This window comes from Pholis gunnellus, assembly GCF_910591455.1.
Source record: "Pholis gunnellus genome assembly, chromosome: 14".
Classification (NCBI taxonomy): Eukaryota; Metazoa; Chordata; class Actinopteri; order Perciformes; family Pholidae; genus Pholis; species Pholis gunnellus.
Window position 1 is genome coordinate 6796915 of NC_136541.1, and position 22387 is coordinate 6819301.

General features: G+C 40.3%; 1 protein-coding gene across 1 annotated transcript in view; it reads left to right on the forward strand.

Moving 5' to 3' along the window:
• Positions 1–22387, forward strand: part of b4galt2 (UDP-Gal:betaGlcNAc beta 1,4- galactosyltransferase, polypeptide 2) — a gene marked incomplete at both ends in the record, with an annotated part of 119957 nt that overhangs the window by 47936 nt on the left and 49634 nt on the right. Inside the window, 2 exons of the mRNA XM_079173333.1 lie at positions 785–903; positions 1918–2034. Coding sequence (XP_079029459.1) covers positions 785–903; positions 1918–2034 — 236 coding nt within the window. The remainder of the gene's footprint in view (positions 1–784; positions 904–1917; positions 2035–22387) is intronic.

A 22387-nucleotide genomic window follows, 5' to 3' on the forward strand; every position in this document is an offset into this window, starting at 1 on the left:
ACAATGAACGTACTAAAGCATCTTCTTTAGAGGTATGAAAAGGCATTGTTGATCAAATGACTCTTGACATGTGTAATCTGATTATGTTCTTGTAAATGAACTACCAAGTTCTTCTTCTGCGCTGACGCACTGATGAGTGACATGTTGCCCCAGAAGGAGTGCTCAGAGTCTGCTTTGTTCAAATGAGGGTTATGGTCGCAGGACTTTGGTTGGAGCCCAAACAGTAAAGCTTGCTCATATATTTTAATGATCCTGGCTCCCTGAACGAGGCGCCGTATTTATTGTGCACGCCAAAGATTTACAGCCAACCGTTCTTTTCAAATTAGTCTGAACCCGCAATCTCGTGCACACGGATACACACGCGTTGATAGCATTTGATCCGTCCGTACTCGAAGGAGTGATGGATAGATTTGTAGGGATTCAACATATGGTGTGGCTTCATCGCCGAGCAGCGTAATTACCTTTCGTGTTGTGTTTACACTGACTGACTTCAAAGTCTTTGTTTATTTTGTAGGAATATATGTTTTCCAAAGCCTGTGCATCTTATTAAATGTTGCATTATGCAGAGTGTATCCCTCGGAACCATTATTTCTCCACACATTGCTTTGATACACGTACAGTATTGCTTTGAAGCTAAAAGCTCTCTCCTCTGTCCCTCACTCCCTACGTCCCTCGTTCCCTCTCTTGCTTTCTTTCTCGTCTGTTTTTCTCCCCACTTTATCTTCTTCCTTCTCTGTTATCCTCGTCATCCCACTAACCCGTCCATCTCTCCTTGTTTCCTCAGTGGGACGTTTGTTGATCGAGTTCAGCTCCCTGATGACGATGGAACGAGTGCAGAGAGAAAACCCTAACGTGACAGACGGAGGCCGCTACACGCCTCCAGACTGTCGGCCTAGATGGAAGGTCTGTATATACAGTATATATATATATATATATATATATATATATATGTGTGTGTCTGTCTGTCTGTATTTCACATGCTTTAAATTAACTGTGTATACTCACATGTTTTCTTATGGGAGCCCATTTCTGTCAGTATATGAAATTAAAAGAAACGACAAGAATTTATACATCATCAAAATTAAATTACCGTGTATAAGTCAGAGTTATGATCCAGTAAGTCAAAATTATGAAATAATAAAAAATTATGAGATAATAAGTCAAAAGTATGGGCCTGTTAATCATTATAAAATGTTGACCTGGCAAAAATCCGGCTTCCGTATTATATCTCAATGTTGGATTAATATTAGAAGTACAAACCAGAAGTCTGTACAGCAATACTTTTTCCACAGTAGATGTGATCATATTTAGTCATTGTCCTATATGGTATATTGCTCTATAAAAGTGTTATTTGTCTTTCTCGGCCACACAATATCTCAGGTCGGGGTGCTTTCCTTTTAGCAGTAAAAAAAGACACAAATCACCCGTCTCAATGCTTAACAATACAGAAACCAAGGTCAGTTTGCTGTCAGTCTTCATCTGAGTGCAGAATTACCGTGCGTACACGGTGAATTATAGTTCAACCTTGGACTGTTGGGACAGCTGAGGAAGACTCACTTAAAGCTCAGAGATAGAGGACGGCCTCAAATCTGTCTCAAATCTGCAATGCCATTGAGAGCTACTTCCTTGAGCTGCTTCATTCATAATTAATGAGAACCAACTTTATGTACAACGTGACATTAAACGGGGGGATTTTCCAAGGAAATTATTTTCTGGTGCAGAACGGTTCACAGGGTGAAACAAAGCTCATTTACAAACAAACACTGTTTGTCCATGTCTACAGAAAAGTTTCAGATAGTGCACCGTGACCAGCATTGATTTAGTTATGCATTTGAATGGTTCTCCAACTGATACAGATGTTGACACATGTGTTATAGTACAAATAAATGACCAACCCAAACTGTCCCTGTGGTTTAGGTGGCCATCATCATCCCGTTCCGTCACAGAGAAAACCACCTAAAGTACTGGCTCCACTACATCCACCCTATCCTCAGGCGGCAGAGGATTGACTACGGCATCTACATCATCAACCAGGTTAGATCGGGCCAGATGTGCTGCAGATATACGTGTAAAGTAACACCAGCACCCACATGAGCCCAATGGCGTACGTCGAAGTCATACGTCTCGCTCACGTTTTGGTGGTTACTCTAAAAATGAAACAACCTTGAGGTCGAGTCTTAACAGATGTGTCGGCTTTCTCTCAGTCCGACCGTAGCTCAGAGTTGGTCATGTGAGGGACACAAATATTGTGCACTGACATTATAACCCCATTATGTTTCAGTTTAATTACATTGAACTTTGGCCGTCATGAGGCGTCCATTTTTTTTTTTTTTTGAGACGCTTACATATGAGTAAGCTTTCGGATAAATTTCCCAGTAATTAGAAATTGGAAGTTGGAACTATATTTTGAAGTCAGAAACTCATAATTACTATAACCCTGATGTGACATGAATGCGGCATTAGTGCACCTGGGTCTCTGATAAGCCTTCTACCAGCCAGCTAAAAGAGGGAAAGGAAGGGATCATTTGAGCCAGATAACAATGAGTCTACTACTCAACATTATCAATTCATTGTTGATGGAGTATCACAATTTCCCAGAAATCAAGGTGATGTATTCAAATTGATCATTTGTTTTGTACCAACAGTCCAAAGCCTGAAGATATTCAGTGATATAAAACAAAGTAAAGCAGACAATCAAAATCTTAAAATGTAGGAAATTTGAATGTGACGTTCTGCTTTGAGTTGAAGTAGTTCATGTGTTTAAAGACCTCTCTTTTATGATCAACTGTATTACAGGCCATGTAAAAGGCTTGAGGGAATTATCTTGTTGCAAACTCAACTTACTGTCGGACAAGAATTAGACCTGAACTAGATATCGGCTCATCAGTCCGTCAGGTATTTTACTTCATTAGCATGGTGGGGAAAGTCTATTACTGCGTGTAGAAATTGAGAACAAGTCAATTTGCAGGTGCATAAACCCCTGAAGGCTGGCCTCCCCCTCCCCTCATCCCTAGCTGGTCTTCATTGACTGCGTCTTCTTCTGACAAAAACCCATCTGCAGTGAAAATCAGCAACGTGTTTACTTTCACTTCGCTCAGTTCAGCAGAAGCACAAGCAGCCTGATTTTCTAAGCAATGTCGTGAGAGTGTGTGTGAGTCTTTCATGCTGCGTTGGGGTCAGAGTTCTTCTCCTTCTACATTATAAGCAATGAGTTCTCCCTTCTGCCCTTTCTCTCCCCTGTGGGCCTCGCGCAACACCTTAATCACTCCCCCCTGTAGAACAGACCTTTGGTTCCGCCTTCCCCACTGTGCTCTGCTCTCACACACACACACACACACACACACACACGGTCACTGAGCATCTCTGAATCTTTCTTACCTTAAAAGTAAAGTTGTTAGTGAAGGTAAGGTTTGTGTGGAGCTGTTAGCGTGGGCTCAAGCATGTTTGTAGCCTAACCTTATAGCTTTCCTTTTATTTCTCTAACAATGGGCTTGGCTCGTCTCTCAATGAAGAGGCCGACACTGCTACACGACTGTGTTCCTTGTTTATCTTCAGTTTAATCTCAAGGTTGGTTTGGCTTGCTCCGAGGTCATTTTGGATTTGATTTATAAATGGTGTTACATTCATTCTCGTCCCCACTTGTCTCTGACCAATGTGAATGTATTTATTAGCACCTTTCAAAACAAAATATCAAAGTGCTTCACGCTTCCGCCCTCTCGCCAGGAATAAAATGTTGGCATTGTACGTTTCTGCAAACCAAGGATACATTTGCATGTCTATGTTTTTGCATTCGGTCAGAGCGAGCGACGTAGTGCAACAAGATGCGTTATTAAAATGACAAAATCACTCATTCTGTAAGCCACTTTTTAAAAGCGTCTCACGTTAAAATGATGATTTGAAACACAGTAGTTTGGAGGAACCATGTAAGACAATTCTCTTCTTGCTCTTCGTCCCTCATCCAGAAAATCATGGACAGTTTTGCATTGTTGGCACAGGAGGTTCAATCCTCAGTCTGCAGCTGAAGGACAGTGTAGTCATTAAGCGAGCTGCTCCAGACTGGATCTTGTGTTGCTTTTTTTACCCGCAAAAGTCTTTATGTAATGTCACACCTCGAGGTAATCTGATTTTACAGCTGACAGCAACGTCAGTAACTCTTTCACCTACACTTCAAAGAGATACCGATCCACTGCCTGGCTCAAAATGTATTCCACTCTGTGATCTAGAGGTTCACAGAGGGCTGTTTTGAAGTGGAAATCACTCCTGTGTATTTTTAAATGCATTTGAACTTGTTGAGATTCGTAAAAAACAGATTTGTTCTCTCACATTGTGTAGCGGGGTTAATTTCTGCCTCCTGATTTTGGATGATTTTGAACTGACCCAAAGATATAAATACTACAGCTGCAGGCGTCTACTTTACTTCCTGTACAAGTACTTATGACCGCTGAGAGAGCCCCTCTTTAAAACTCTTATAGGCTGTTTCCAAAAAAGGACTGACTCATCAGCAACTGCTGAAGGGCAGAAATCAAGAAAAACCTTTAGTCTCTCTTGATTGAAATTGAATTTAATAATAATTGGTAAGGAAGGACATCTTGAGGTTATACCTTTTTTTTATTAAGCAGTTGCTTATATCTAATATTATCATTTTGCAATGAATGTAGCTCCAAATCTTAGCTTTGCTGCTGCTCCTTTGTACCCAGGATTAATGTTTGAATTGAGCTCTGCTTCTTCCCGAGTAGTCTGAAAACCACACAGTTCGTCTGGAACCTATCATCCTATAAGGGCAATGTTGATGCCACATAGTGGAGTTTTGTGATAATCTTGTTGACAGATGATCATACATTAGATCAGTTTGATTTTTATAAGCTTGATGGACCCAAACTTGATAAAATAATTACCCCGAGGTATCACTTACTGTTATCTCAGGAAAAAATAAAAAACTTATGCAGGGGCCTATCTTGAAATCTCTCCAATTATCTTTGCATTTTGTTGTGTATTGCTCACAATCAAATCCTGCAATGTACCTGCATTTCCTTTAGAGAGGTCAGGCAGGACACACAGATACTCAAACGGCCAGACCGTGACGCAGGACGACTACAAACAGGACGGACAAGCGGGCGGATTGAGAGGAGGCGGATTGAGAGGAGCCGTATCAGAGCGACAGAGGCGGGATTTTGATGACAAGAAATCCTGATGGGCAATTAAAGCTTTACTCCTGGCTCCACTTTTCGAGAGGAGAGCGGAGAGCAATTTTCTACCTTGCTCGCTCGAAAGTTAAATGAGTGGAAGTCTGGTACTTTTTAACACAGAGCACCTGGAGGGGGGTCACCCCTCAAGCCTCATCCTTGCTAACAGATAATGTCCGTCATGTCCTTAGAGTCAAAACTCGTCGTTTTGTGGGAAGAAATGCCCCTTTGAGATAAAAAAAAAAAAAATCATCTCCATATATCATATTTTCCAACTGGCTTGCGGCCTATAGCTGCTCAATGTACTGTGCACAAACAGAGGCTGGTGAAGAGAAATGCTCTTTAGAATATAATTATTATTTGATATCTGAATGATATCTGTCACTTTGGTGTCATGGGATTTCATTCTTACTTAACAAAAACAAACCAATGAGAACTCTCAGACTTCAAAACACATAATTCTGGCTCACTTATATCTTCGTTCTGGGCTTTAAGTTATATCGTCTTCACTGGATGGAATTATTTCATTCATTTCATTCTCGTGATCACGTGACAGAAGTTTCATACTAGGCTGTAACTAATTTCTCCTTTCTTGATATTCAGTACATTTTTTGGTTGATTAAATGTCTGAAAATAGAGGGTGTCTTTTTATATGCAAGCAACTGTCCATAACCCAAAGATTTTCAATTTACTGTCAGTCAGTCAGTCAAAGAAAAGAAAAGCTTTTGATCCTCACATGCGAGAAGCTGAACCCAGCTACTGTTTGTTTGCTTAAACGACTTGGATGATTATTCAATTAGCTAAATCGTTGCCCGTTCATTTCCTGTATATCATCTAGGCTCTAGGCACTCTATTGTGTTTGTCAGGAAATGACATGGTAACAATAATTTTTCAATAAGATTACAGGTCAGAGGTCACAACGCAGTGTCAGCTACAAAAAGCGCCACAAACCCGCTCATCATTAACTATAAAAACAGGCTGAATTCATGTGAACATTGCTTCAGGTTGAATGCTGGTCTTTCTGCTCGTTGCACCATCCCGCTGCCCTCGTTTTCGCCTCAACTGGACATTTCTAAGCAGCTATCATCGCGCCCTGCAAAGTGGTGTTGCTGTCGAGGTACGGTGAGTAGGCGTTGCAGAGGGATCATGCAGAAAGTTATATAGCAACCTTGCTGTTCTGCCCTGCTGCTCCGTGTCCTCTGGCCAATGTTTGCTTTGTTGGCCACCAGCTCATCATGTAAACTGGAGAAAAGCCCAGAGAGGGAGGCCGGGAGAGAGAGGGACAGAACAAACAGAAACGCAGGTGAGAAAGAAAGAGGGAGGGAGGGAGGGAGGGAGCTGAGTGACAGAAGTGATGAAGAAAGAGGAGCCATCTGCTGTTATGCTTTTTATGGGAGTTTAAGGTCGATCCAAAGCTGGATATCATTATTGATTTATAACGTCTAATACTCTGCCGCTATAGGGGAAGTCTGTAAGGCACATAATGTTCTGCCATTTCTTGTTTCTTCACCGACATCTGCAGAAGGTGGAAGAAGTACACAACCTTTTCACTGAAGGAAAAAGTACCTGTACCAAGTGTTAACAAAGTACCCAACTCAAAGCAGTAAACAATATGTGCATATTCTGAAAAGAAAAAATATTGTTATTGTAATATTATGCTGTGCTTTTGAAAGTAGTCTTTCAAAAAACAATCTAATCTCTATTAACGTGGCATTTTTGCACCAGCAGAGATTTGCGAGGACAAAAAGGAAAGCGGGATAAAATGCAACCGACTGTCATCTGGTTTCAACTCATACAACACTTTAAGCTTCTGCTGCGCCACTTGCTCCACTAATCCACCAAGATATGACCCGCTACCCCCTTTCTCCTCCTGCCGCCCCTCCAACCCCTCGTACACACACCGGTTCAGTAACTCCTCTGCATCTGTCGAGAGTCTCAGGTTGTGATCCGCCTACACACAGTTCGTTATTCTCATTCGTGTCTACACTTCAGCTCCAGCGGTGTCCGGCACTGAGTGGACACCAAAGGACGGGGATGGATTAAGCTCTGAGTTTCTGCCTGTATTTGTTTGGGCTCTTTGGTGATGGTCACATCAAGGAGGACCACGCAGTTCATTCGGGATGCACCCACGAACAATTGACACTTCCTGTAACGGAATTGTATTCATAATCATCAACGTTTCAGATTAGAAGCCAACTTTTTTGAGATGGTTGCCATTTGACCCGTGTTGTGTTTACTACAGTATGGTGGTGCTAAAATAAAGATTTGACTTGGACTTGCAATTCAGTACATCAGTTAGGGCTGCAGCTAACACTCGTTTGCATTATTGATTAGTCAATGAATGAATAGTCACATCAAATTATGGTCAGTGAATTTAAATTTGTTTCACCATGTTATATTGCATGTAAGTCTGAAGGAATTTACACAATGGGGGCGTTTCTTTCGTCGAATTAATTAGCATTTCTGTGGAATTGTCAAGATTACTTTCACAAATATCATGAATATTACACAGTGAAAAAGTGACGTACCAAGACGGCAAACATAATTACTCCTTTCAACCTTGACAAAGGCAGCGCAGACCAGATCCACTCTTTCTGGTCTTACCTTTCACAGTAAAAGCCCTAGAAATATAGTATTTGCATGCGAGTATTTCGCATTATTGTGTTTATCACCTTACAGGCATCAACCAATCACAAGATACAATCTTTACGTTCTAACCTTTCTCGATAAAAGCCCTGGACATGAAGCCTACGCTGCGTAATTGTTTACCAGAGGGAAATCAAATTTACTCAGAGCACTTTGTTAAAAGGAAACTCAATAAAATAGCTGATCAGTAGCAGGCTTAACAACAAGTCACCTCAGACAGACAGACTGACAGACTGACAGACGCTGCTCCGGGTCAATAGGATCAGTAGTTTGTCCTCTGCTCAAATCTAATCGGACCTTTTATTGAACGTGTGTTGCAACTCTTGCAAATTCGCATCGCTGCCCATATGAAGAGTTACATGAAAAAACTACATGAAAATGCAAAGTTTAGTGTATTTACCTTGTGTATAACACACGCCCTAGAGTGTTAAGGCCTTTGTACTTAGACTTTTGTAAATTCATAGCACCATATGAGCATATTATAATAATACAGTTCATCTGAGAATCAGTCATCGGCTTTGCATGAGTGCAATTAAGAAAACATACGTTTCCAGACATCTCCATATCAGTTTATTAACACCAGTTTATGTGAAGAAGCCTGAAGAAGATTACTTAATAAGACAAGAAGGACTTAACACTGCCATGGTGCATACAATAAGTGACAAGATAGCAAAGCAAGATATGTCTGTCTTTGCATTTGTGAATCTGGTAACAAGTTTCAGTTTGATAAAAGAGTGTTATTTAGAAATCCAGGCACCAACATAGAATATTCAATCCATGGTGAGCTTTATCTTTAGTTGTTAAAAGCTATTTTTTATTCAGCTGATAGTCAGAACAAAGGCTTTTCAATTAAAACATTCATTATTTTCTTATCTACTTGGAAAGGGTGCAGGCCTGTGTGAGATGTTTAGACGTACACCTCTTAGAATGAAGGAAAAGCTGTGCCAGACTTTAGTTTTTATTCCCTCTTTTAGTGTCTCTTTCACTTTCATCACCACTCTAGCCCATGTATGGTTAATGCACTTTACATCTTCTGCTACTAGGACTTGAACATGTTTTTTTTTTTTTTTTCAAGGAGAAAAGAGTTTTTGTGCAGTTGGCCGTGAACAATAAGATATTGATCTGATGAGCAACAACCCATCCTTCCTCCTCCTTGCCCCGTTTTCAACTTTATGTTTCAGTGTTTGCTGGAGCGTGGTTACTGTTTTCTAGACAAACTGTACAGTGAAATAATGTTCTCATTCACTCCGTACCCTTAGATCCCATTGAGTCCCAGATGCAAAGTGCTTTTTGTGATCGTGCTAGTCTGTGCTGCAATGAATTATGGACTCAGCTGCGAACTCCTCTTCTCCTTGAAGTATAGCAAAACGTGGGATGTCTACATGACATGAAGTCCCGATATCCATTAACACCACCTGCACTGGATCGTAGTGAGATAAAAACAGTGTGACCTTTTTAAATTCAAAACTCCTGAAATGGCTATCTGACTTTTCTTTTGTAACCTTTAGTAAACCTTAAACCGAACAGACAGATAAAGTCTCTATATGTACAGTATGCATACACTATGTCCAAAAAAGAATTTCACATTCATATCTTCAGACCCTCATTGTCTACAACAGCAGTCATACATCACTGGTGAAAACATTTACCGTATCATACTGAAGAGTTCAGAATGAATACTAATTAAACCGTCTGTCTTGCCATCGTCACAGGGCCGGTGGTAGTTGGGGATAGATGGGTCAAGCAAGCATGGGACTTTTGTCCAGAAGACGACTGTTCGTGTCCCGTACGAAAGTAAAAGTAAATGTTGACATGTGAGTCTTTAATCGACGTGAGTCGTTAGAGCCGTTGGTGTCGTAAGTCACTTTACTCGCGTGAGTTGCTAGTCACGTGACTCGTTTGTCAACTGATAGCCGGGTGAGTCGTTAGTCAGTCAAGGTAAAGTCAACCAGGCTCATTTCCTAAACCGGACTGAGTGGTTTTCTTACTGAAACCTAAACTTCCTGTGAAGACGGAACTTTATTTTAAAGACACTATGCATTTAACGAGTCACTGGCACGTCCACATCTGAAGCTAGAGGGGTACCGAGAGCCTCTTAGTTTGAGGCTTAGGGTCCACTGACCAAACGTCTGTACTTGACAAGTTGGTAGTGAGTGTTGCAAAATCTGTTCATCAGAATAGTTCTTTGAAAAATAACTCTTAAATCATCAAATTCTGTAAAGCACAGAAGAGAATAGGATTCACTCACACAGTCTGTTTCCTGAATACTTTTGAATCTGCCAACCTTAATAACCAGAATAAGACAGACTGTTCGTGTTTAGCATGTGTTCCTTTCTCCAAATGGCATTATATCCTTCAGATTAAAAATCATGAAATAGCCTAAACTCAGTCAATTTAGCAGCCGATCAACCGACAACAACGTTAAATCACAGAAGGCCTGTCAGACAGGTGCTAATGCTACTTACAATAACAGTGCAAAACATTAGTTATGAATTTATTTCAATACGGTGCACAAATATAATTTGATAACGCAACAGCAAATTGACATTCAGCCTTTTAGTGATGCGTAATTGAACCTGCCTTTCACGCCTCAGTGTTCCCTTCAATCAAGCGTCCATTAACTGAGAGCTATTGAGACAGCAAGAAAAAAACACAAACATGGTCCCTACTCACACATTAAACGTCTACACAACACGGCATGTGATGCTGTTAGTTTGCTTTACAGAGTTTTGTCTCACTTTTTTACTCAGTGAAAGTTCTAGATAACTTGATGTTGTCCCAGAAGGAGCTGCAGCAATCGAACAAAATAAATACACAACACGTCGCATAGAACCAAGAGTAAACGGTGCAAGACTCAAAACCAATATTTAGTGTATAGAGGAGCTTTATTGAGGCAGGCTTGAATGTAAAGGCACACGCTCAGTACAGTGAGTGCAAATGCACACAATGGAGTGGAGAATGAACTGAAAAACACCAAATAACCTTCATTTAAACTATATTAACATTAATGAAAAATACTGGCTCACGGATCAGAAAATCAGATGAAAGAAATGCTTAATAGGAGATTGAGGATAGAAACACGTTGTTTTTATGTGCTTCAAGGATTCTCTGTCAAGTCCCAGCTGCATCATTTTAAGTTTGATAAATAAATAGAGATGAAGAGCATGTTATTGTGCAGGTTTACCAAGAGCTTCTTCTTGGGGGGGGGCTACTTTGCTCTATAATCTAATAGCTCTGCAATTATCCCTCATTTAAATTGTCTGTGTGTGTGAATTTTTGATGGTGTGTGTAAAATCTTACCTTAATAACATGTTGGTGTTTTTGTCAGTCAAATTACACTCATACGATTTTATCAACTAATGTTTACGAGGGATGTGCTTCTACGTTTCTTGGAAATAATATATTCAGCATGAAAAAAATCACGAATCAACTAAATAAATTTGAGTTTACTGTAAGTATATAATATAAAATGACCGATGAGGGGGACAGCCCTAATTTTCAGTGCCTCAAACTTTTCAATCATCCCCTTTTCCAATTTTTTTCCCTCCATGTTGTGGTATTTGGACAGCGGCCCTCCACTGTTCACACTTTGCTCTTGTGCTGTCAGCCAAACAGCCAACCTTGACAACCTTGCTATTCAGAGAGCGGAAAACAGCTGCGTGAAACCCTCTAACCACCTTGACAAGCCTTCGTTAAAACGACCTGGAAATGTCACTCTGATTCAAACCCATTCATTCTTCGTCTCCCCCCCCAAGCGCTCAGCTCCAGTCTCACACTGAAGCTGTTTGGCTGTTAGCACTGTTGCTCACAGCGTAATGAGTCCGGGTTCAAACCCAGAGGCTAGCTGGAGTCTTTGTGTGTGGACCTTCGATGTTCAAAATGTGTTACTTTACTTTATATGTACTCCTTTGTTATTGGACTTCCATAAACTTGGATGGAATTGAGACTCAGATTAAAAAAGGGTGAAAGGACACTGGCTGTCCTTTTGAAATGATGATAGCCAAAATGATGTGAGCCAAAGCTATCATCATTTTATGATTTTGCAGGGGATACTGGGGGGTATTTTGCCGCCAATGTCTATAAACAGACTCTTAAATCATGCTTTCATGAATGCAGAATCTGTAGGTAACGTATCAACATATCTGAAGCCTTAATCTAATCTAATCACCTTTTAGCAGTCGTTGGCTGAATGCAGGTAAACAGTCTGTGGAGAACAAAAGAGACGGAACGTATTGGCAAGTGCAATCTGAGAACCCACCGGCTATCGTCTGACAATGATTTACCTTTTTATTGGTTCGAAATGATCTCAAAATCTATATGTTGGCTCTCAACTCTAACTCCGGTCTCGCATCTCAATTTGCTAATCAGAGTGTAAACAATGAGCAGCACACAGGAAAGGAGGTCTTGGTTCAGATATCCACGGGCTACACAAGGACCCCAGAAATGTAGCTCCTTGCCCCCCCCCAGAGGCTTATATCAGTCGTCAGATATTTAATGCGTCCAGATATTGTTTAAGTACTAACCTGGGATTGCAAAAAAAAAAAAAAACACTGTTAAAACCTTTAAAAAATACAAATGCAAACATAAAGGTCTGTGTTGGTGGGTGTATGTTGATTTTCAAAGTATAGGTGAAACAATAAATTCAATTATAGATCCATGACTCGGAAGGTTAATCAGACAATAAAAACACTGCACAGTGGCTTATGATATCACGATCTATTCGACCATAATTACTTCCATCCTCCGCTGTGAGGACAGTTGAATGACCTTCACGTTACAAAGTCTACCAGGAGTGGAGCATGCATTTGATTGGCCAACGTGGTGTTTTTGCCAGATGATGTTGCGTTGTGTTGCAGCGCAAAAGCTGAGCCAGGTTAATGTTGTTTGCCGATGACTCTCTGTTTTCTGTTGGAGTCCCTTGCACTCGCTGTCCTGCTGCTTCATCACGATGGCCTCATTAAAATGAACGAGGAGGCTGTGTTTTGTCTGATTATGGCCAAAGATTGAAAACTTTTTTTTTCAGTTTACCTTTCAACAAATCTGCCCTTGTCATTGACTTTGTATTATGTACTGTATATAAAAACTGAATTTTCTGAATGGAGGGCATGTCTAGAAAGGATTTAAATGATACCGTTATTGTCGAGGCGAAATGACCGGCAACCTGATTTCAGTGTGGGCCCAGGAAATCAATATTAATGTGCAGTTTTAATGTAATAATGGCGGGACACAGTGTGGATGAGACACACACGTGCAAATCTCAGGTATCGGCGGCCTTAGAGAGTGAGATATAACTGAACAGAAGGACGTTTCAGTGAGGGTTATGCTTTACATTTTGAAAGGGAGAGACTTTATAAACAACCCACCCAATTGTAATTATCTGCAACCTGCACGCTTCCAAATGCATTTTCTTATAAAGCCCAGCGTCCCTTATCTCTCTGCCTCTTTGTTTCATCGTGCCCTGCCTCTGCAGCTCCTCCTTTTGAGCCGACTACTGCACGAAAAAGAGCACTGCACTGAAGATGGGTTATAATAATGTCAGCAAGTATTAGAGATTACTCGCGGGGACAAGATGATTGTGTAAAACATACTGCGGTGAGCAATAAAGCACAAAAGTGGAATGGGAAAAAATGATGTTAGTCGTAATTGTTCAGAAAATTGCCCCAAAATGCTTCCCATTTATTGTGGTTTCCTCTTAATGGCTGTGCAGTGTGATACCAAAGCAAGATGTGGATAAGTGAGATATCCTGTAACTTTCAATTCTCTCTGTTATTAGAGGAGCACTTTGTTTTTTTTTCTCTTGTTCTCTAGACAAACCTTTGTCAGCACTGTCAAGGTTTTTAAGGGTGTGTGTGTGTGTGTGTGTGTGTGTGTGTGTGTGTGTGTGTGTATGCACATTCAGTTCTGCAAGCCAAGGCATCTCATCTGTGTGATAGTGTTGCGCTTCAGCATGCCAGATGAGGCTTATGTGTACACAACACAATCAGAAGAAAGTGAAGTGTGTGCCATGATGCATTTGTGCCAATGACATGTGGAGCTATTTTATCGTGAATTTATTTTCTTTTGATCTTGGTGAAAAGCTCCCTTGTCTACAGCGGGACATATTTCATAGTATATTAAATAAATACACACAAGCACTGCGTGGTTATGGAGAATTGTTTGTTTGATCATGTGATAATGAGATGAACTCCAGACATTGAGATTTTAATCACTATACTGCAACACTCAGTGCAGTCTAATGTAGGAAGAACCCAGAAATAAATGGAGCTAATCTGCATATGAATAATATCTTGACAAGGCTTTATGTAATTTAGTTTACAACAAATCTAGACATATTGCTTTCAAGATGTTTTAAGTCTCTGTTTTGAATAATTTCATCACATATATACAGGGTTTTGTCAAGATATTAAACCCCTTTATTACAGTCTTATTTCTGTAGTTTTGGCCGTAGTATGCATCACTGACAATGTAATTGTATTCACCAAAGTAATCCTGTCCTTTGCACCTGAATGCATTGGGTTTGCACTTTTGCACACGTTTGAGGGTTTGATTGTCTGACTGATCAAGTTTTTTTGTTTCATCACAGCAATGTTGTCGCATTTCTACATTTCAGCAATTAACATTGTGGGTACAAAGCTACGAAAATAAAAGTTTCAACATACCGTCATTATTCTTGTGTAGAATACAGGTTTTGCAGGCGTCAACGTGAGGCCCAAAAAGCAAAGAGGCAGAAGAAACGTGCGACAGCAAAGCAGTTTTGTGTCATCGCACGTGGAAGCCCAAAATCTTTTTGTTTAGATAACTGAAAAGCAACCTTCATTTCACCAGGAATTGTCCTAATAAGATTCAGAATCTCTTTAACATGCCAGTCCTGGACTAGACAGCAACATAAAACATAAAAATATAACATAGAAAGTTCAATTTAAAGGCACAGACGACAGTCCATGCAGCAACAAAAAGTTTAAAGTCAAGGATAGCGTGTTTCCATTGATGATGATGATGATGGATGTTTAAGCGATCAATAATGTGACGTGTGCACGATGGGCCTTGGGATGTACTATGATAGGAGCTGCTACCGGGCAATAGGACCATCCCAACGAGTGGACCAACCTTCAACTTGTTTATCTTTGCCTTTCTGTCAGCAGCACGCACAATCTCTGTGATATGAGTAGAGCATCCGACATCTTGATGAGGTAACTCGGGAGGATATGAGCAGGGATGAAGCACCATATTAAATCTATAAGATAAAAAAAAAAGAAACTGTCGATAGCAGCAAACTCATCTTTGAAAATAATACATATTGATTTGGCATAATGGAGATGGTATTGTTCTCCTCAAGGTCTCAGCGGGAGAAGCCTGTTGTACTCGGAGCTGCGGCACAGCGAAAGCTTCTTTTTGAAAAAATGAAAGAAAGACGGCGATTGTACTGCGTTGGGAGGGAAGAGCATGACCTTCGCTCTGTGAAAGACTTCATTCTGAGTTACTCTGCCTCCATTTTCCTCAGTTGTGCGTTATTGAATAGAAAGAGTTCAAAGTGAAGCCTGACTTTGATTTGCACTCAACAAGGAAAGCAGAAGTAGAGAAGTCGAGGAACCCCCAAGTAAAGATACAATCGCGATTGTTAAAGAAGATTTGAGCTGTTGCTAGTTATTTCTGCTCTCAGTTTGTGTGTGAATATAAACATGGAATTACTGTTTTCTGGATGTAGAGTCTATTTATCATAAAATCATTCTAAAGAATAACCCTGATTTCACATCAAATGCACAAATGCAGCCACGGTTTTAAAGTGTTAAGTTGAACTTACAGATGTGTCCTACCATCCACCTCGTACAAACTATTTAAAGTAATGCAGCAAGCAGACGTGAACATAGTGAAGATGTTTTAGAGTAGATAATAATAAGAACTCACACAAAATCTCAAACACGTAACCAGATAAGATAATAAACATGCGTCAGTGTTTTAGTGGTCAAGAAGTCACTGAGCAAATGTTATTTGAGAAATGCATTTAATGTCTCTTCTTGATATTTTTGGCAACCTACAATTAGGTGACAAAGGAAGTACAAAAGCAGTGATAATATGAAAACCTCCTCAATTGAGAGAAATCTTTACTTTCACCTTTCCATTCCCATTTACATAGTAATGACAGTGCTTAGAAACACTATAATTGTGTCATCTTCTAAATGACAATGGAGCTCTGAATGAATGCTGTGGAGGAACAAAAAGAAAAACCTGTAGAAATGTGCAATGGGCTCTAATGTTCCCTCTAGTTTCTAACACACTGTTGCCATTACATTAATCAGACCCGATGATGGGTCGTTAGCAGCACAAGCTAGCGCAAGCTGAGTGTGTATTTTCTATAAACGCCAGGGACAGTTTAAACTCATTTATCAGCAAAATAAATGTATTGTGTATTTTTTCCCCCACTTTGAAATGTATTCGCTGGCAAATGGCTGCATGATGGTGTCTTACGAAGGGTCTATACTGTGTCTTACTGTGTCTTACAGTGTCTTACTGTCGGATGTAATCCCCTGTAAATCCTGATGGATTTTGATCAGTTATCAATGTTTGTATATTGCTTTGAAAGTGAATCCAACGATATGGTTTGCCACTTTGATTGTCGGTGTAGTCATGCTATGGACTCCGCCGTCCACTTGAGTGAGAACGATTTTTAAAACAATATATTTATAGTTCTCGTTGTCCTTACTTACAGTAATCATACTGGCGATGCGTGCGAAGTAGAATCAAAGAGGACAAACATTTGTTTGTCTCTACAAATGCGTACGTGCACACACTGGAAAGGCCACAGCTCGGTGACGTGTGACTCACCAGTTGGAAATAAAATGAATGGAAGTGAGACAAGGCTAATGGGGATTAAGTTGGGGCGAGCACCTTGACCTCTCTGGCAGCATTGCATCCACCTGCTAGCTCACAAAGTCATTTACAGGCTCAAATGTAATGTTCCCTGCACACGGAAAGAACACCTTTTGTGCATAGAGAACAAAAGCTCTGTGTGAGCTGGTGTGGATGGGTGGGATGATGTTTATTTCAGCAACTTGCGTCAATTTGAGACGGTTTGTCTGTTGCTAAGGAAGCATGCATTCAACCCTGACTATAGTGTAATAGGCTTGCCTATCTCTGTCTAGCCTCATGCTCTGCTCTTCTTCCTGCCTTTTGTCTTTTTTTCGCCTGTTTCTCTCTTTCTGTAGACTCCCTCCCTGTTCCTTTTCATTCCTCTCCCCGTCTTTCCCCTCACTCTCCACCACCTGGCATCTCCCAGAGAGTGTGGTGGCCGGCCGCTGATGAAGTAGGGGAATGTGTGTGCGTGTGTGTGTGTGTGTGTTAGAGGGGAGGTAATTCAGGAAATCATGGCCATTCTCCCTCGTCCTCCCGCATGATGGATTACCAGGCTGGGGAGAGACCTCACAGAGCCTGAAGAACCGCCATGAGTCCATAAAATGTTCTTTTTAACAAGCTTTTCAACAAAGAGAAACGGCATAAAGATCTATATAAGCCCACGAGTGTATCCCAGTATCTGTCTACTGCTTGCCTTGATTTGTTTCAGCTTTATTAACAAGCGACTAATGTACAACTTAAATACATGTGATAAGAAAAGCTCCAGTGCCATGTCAGCAGAATTAAAAAAATAGTTATCAAGTAAATGTCATAGATTTGTCTTTAATGCGTTAACCTTTCTGTTTGTGGTCAGCAGAACCCTGGTTCACACAGGTCCTGAATGTTGATACTACTGGGGCCACCTAACAGACTCCTGACATATAGCTCCTGAACTTTATTGTTTATTCTCACCACCGAAAATCAACCGTATAATAATTTACATTTGACCGTTTTAAAAGTCCTCTCAATTGGTATCATGACTTGCTGAATGTGACGTGTGAGGGGTCAATCCGAAGTCAAACAATACCAGTTATAGAGAGAGAGAGAGTTTTGTTCTTGAGAAGTTTATATTACTTTAATGGTGGGATTAACGTTATCTCGTGGGATCTTTAAGAACCTCATATACTCTAATACGTACATGGCTGGGCCAGTAATGGCCTCACACACACACACACACACACACACACACTTCTGATTAAACTGCTTTGGGTGTTTGAGCCTGCGGACGTGTTCAGATACATGCAGTGAAGGTTTATAGTCCACATGGTCTTAACATTTGGACAAAGACGTGGGCAGATGACAACATGTATGTTGCACATGTGCATACTCATTTTCTGCAGTCCTACATATAACCTGCAAAAATAAAATACCCATAATTGAATATATTAGAAACGTAATGTAATTATAGCCAATTTAAGTTATTGTCTAATTATAGAGACAATTAAAAATACAATTGACATATCGCACAAAAAAATGAAGACAGAATTTCATCAGTGGGCCATAGGCTCAACAACCATTGTGTTACCTCCTTGGGTGATAGACAATGACTTAACAGATAATGTATTTCAATAGAAAACTTTAAAGGGACAAAATCCTATGAGATTATCAGATTTTCACAAAGCCTCTTTCATCCTTCAGAATAAATAGATTATTTTATTCCCAGACTCACTAAAAGGTGTCGCACAGTACTGATTCAATATATCATACCTTCTGAACAAGATTTACTGTTTCTTTAAAACGATTTCAGTGTCGTATGGTTGTCTTGACACACACATGAATGATTTAGCTCAGGGAAGGAAAGTTGTTTCACGTTTCAAAATTGAGATCAGCAGGGCACATTTAAAGCTAATTTAAGAGAACGACTTCTTCATGTTTCCTTACAGTACTCCCATCTCCCTGAGCTATCGGCGCCGTGTACTGTAAACTCCTCTGAAAGATCTTAATTTGTGGTAAATGTGCACTGGGGAGAAGGAGGTCACAGGCTGTGTTAGCCTGCTCAGTGGGATATTGCCGTTTTCCTCCACGATCCCTCTTTTTTATTTCTTTCTCCCCCATCATATGTATGACCTTTAAAACGTTGCAGAGTGGAGGGCAGCTTCTGTTGGGGTTTAATTATAAACTGACCCAAGGTCCCATCATATCACGAGGGCCTTGCATATTATTCCAGGATTTAAGACCGATGACGCCCTGTTGCCGGGCTACTGCAACAGAACAGATGATGAAGCAAAGCAGCACAGCGAAGGGAGGAAGAGGGCAGTTTATGAAATAGGCTTTAAATCGGGTCAATATGATGCTGTACCGTTGTGGTATTTTGGTTTCAAACTTGTGCACAATATTGAAATTCATTGGGGTTCTGAGCACATGGCGAGATAGAAGGTTCTACTACAAAGATGAACTAATTCACTATAATCCTCTTATGTTCAAACCAATTCTGAGCCTCTGAATCCAAAACAAAGATATTAAATCAAATCCATTATAATCCACTGTAGCAAACTTTCTGCAAACGAAACATCAGCGTCAGGTTTAAAAGGGGTTTTAACTTGGTTTTGATTGAATTTCTTCCGGAGATTCTCTTTCTTTATAATTTCATGGTTAGAGCAAATTGGATTGTTAATTAGAAGTTTCAGAGGTGTCTCTAAAACCCCTTGTACCCTCCACTCCGCTCTCTGCTTGCGTACTATTTAACTGGTAAGGAATGCGCCGTTAATACATGGATAAAATTGATCTCTCCCAACAACATATCCGTAGTGTAGTCTGCAACAGATGGCAAGTATATTTAAACACAGTGGGTCAAATCTCTATTTTAGAAATAATCTTGAATGTGATTCTGTTTTTCGGTGCTCTTCTTCACCACATGTAGGCTTTTAGCTGTTACAGATCTCCAGTCAGTTTGTTAAAGGTGCTCAATGTGGAATTCAGAGCGTATCTATTGCCTCTACACAGCTCTCAACGTGGAGATGGCTGAGCTAGCGGTTAGCTAACGGTGCCAGCAGAATGAACAGTGCAAAAGATAGCGGCAGTGCTGACAGAGCTAACGATGATTACCTTTGGGGAGAACCGGAGGATGGCGTTGTCATCAGTAACCGCCGTACAAGTGCAGTGCAGCATGAGAGACTTACATGCTCTGAAGCACGCATGCATCCGACCAGACCCGCATGTCAAAGCGTCGTTTGGCAAGACCCTGAACCCCAAATTGCTCACGAAGGCTATGCCATCGGTGTCTGAGTGTGTGTGCAAGATTAGATTATAATCTCATGAGCAGGTTTACACATTGTATGGCAGCCTCTCTCATCAGGGTAGTCATGCGTGTGAATGGGTGAATGTTGACATGTAGTGTAAAGAGCTTCGAGTTGATTGAAGAAGATTGAAGAAAGGCGCTAAACAAAAGCCATTTACCATATAGAAATATGGTTACCAGTTCATAGTTCATGGGTACCATTATAAGAAAAGAGGATCAGAATTAGGACTAAACCGTGGTGTTTGGTAAACATAATGCTATTTTTGTTAACAAGCTTGTTTGAATTTTCTTGAGATTATCTTGCTCAACGAAACATGAAAGTATCATGAATTTGAGTTTGTATTTTCTGTAATAATCCATAAACCAATGGAAATATCCCATTGGCTTTTTGTCGAGGAAACCAGTGCGATGCTAACTTCCAGTGTTGGCCTACAAAAATATGTCATCCTTGCAGCACTCTATTGCTCTAACTGCAGCTCCATGCACAAAACACCAAAACATGATCTGTTCTCTCTGCATTTAGATGATTAGGAATGTGTGATGCTCTGTTATTTAGTTCATTGTTCTCACTTTGAGTTATGTTTTATCCGTTGTTATTTGGGATTTATTTGGCCGTCAATGGCTATAATCTCCTCTTTGCACATTTTTGAACATATTGAGAAAAGAGCAGGCAGATGGTTGCAAACTAATTTCTCATGGCATCCTGATCGCATTCCAAGACTCCAACCCTACTGGGACCAGTGCTCTAATTTCCTGCATAGAGCTTAATAACATGAACTTCCTCAACAACCACTCACCAGGTGTAAAGCTGTCTGGAAAACATGGGGGGCGACTGACCTTAATGACATGCTTGTGAATAATTAATTGAATCACATTTGGCACATTTGCATATCAAATGGCAGAGCAAAGGAACGTATAGCTGTTGTATGACAAGAAGCAAGATGGGAGGTTCCTATTTTTCCATCAGAGCTTTTTGTGCCTTGATTACTTTCAAAATTCAATTTCAAACCAGTTATCAATGTTGTGTTCTGCTTTATGCTTCCCTACTGGGTACTAGCAAACAAATTATTAAAGCTGTTAGTGGTGAATATGTGTGATGTGCAGCAGGAGATCTTTCTGCCTCTCTATTGTCAGTGCAGCTGTATAAGAAAGGACATTTGGAACAGACTTTCAAAGTCTACTACCGACAGGGAATAGCTGACATTTATCTTAAAATAACCTTTAGTCAAATGGCCTTCAGTATCTCACAGAGGTGGCTTAGTCCTATTTGGCTTATCATATAAAGAGGGTATAATGAGGACAGCAGATAGGCGGAGGCTTAAGGGGACACCTTTAAAAAGCTACAAAGCACCAGTGGCATTGAAGCAGCCGCTCTCTGTTTATAATAAAGAGAAGCCAAGGTGTGGACAAGGATAATGCTTGGTTGCTAACGATAGCACATTTCAACCACTGAACATTTTTGGTGTAAAGGTGAGCCTAGTTTTTTCAGCATTTGTATTTGAAAAGAGGATTTTGTCCAATCAGAGAGCTGATATCGTTTTATTGTTTTATGCACAAAATTCCCACTGATGTTTTTTGCTGTATCATGAAGCCAAGCAGGGCATGGCTTAATCCATCCCAGAAAGATAGCGTGCAGGTTTCAATGAAATATGGTGGAGATTTAACTTGTTGGCCAAGAAAAAAAGTGATAACCTTTGGGTGTGTATCCAAATCCAGGAGTGCACAAAATAATTTATCGCTAGAGATTTTCAACACAACATTAAATAAAAGCAGCAGCAGCAGGAACAAAAGCTGATAAAAGGCCTCCACATTATCAGTCTTGGTAATTGATTCATTTGTTGCCCTGTTCCGATGTTGCTGCTGTGGGAATTTACAGAATATTGTACATTTCCTCTTCTAGTTGTGCTTCTTGTAGTCTCAAGAGTCTGTTCTTCCAATTAGAAAACAAAAGCTTGCCAGAGATCTTTGTCAGAGGAGCTATTTTCCCCTAATAGCTTGTTTACTTGCTATTAATAGTATTTCAACCAAATATAAATCTCTTCCTAATACAGTTTCTTCATATAGATTAAGTACAATACAACTAATTGGCTACTTAAATCCTAGTATGTGTTGCAGCACTTCACACAGTTACTTTCTGACTGTATTCTCACTAAATTCTTAATATTAAGATTTCTTTTTAGTTTTTACTTTTGTTTGCTATCTTATAAACTTTTTCCTTGATTTTCTGTCAAGGGGCGTATTTTAAGTCCGATCACTTCAATTCAGAGGATGATGTTTTGCGGTTTCATCTGCGCTCTCTAAATGCTCCCCTCACTCATTCATTTGTCCTTCGCTCCCGCCTTCATTCGTTCTTCCTAACCCTCCTATTTTCACTCAGACCTCAAGCCGAGCTTTGTCTCGTTCCCCCACATGGACATGGACATTTTCTTCC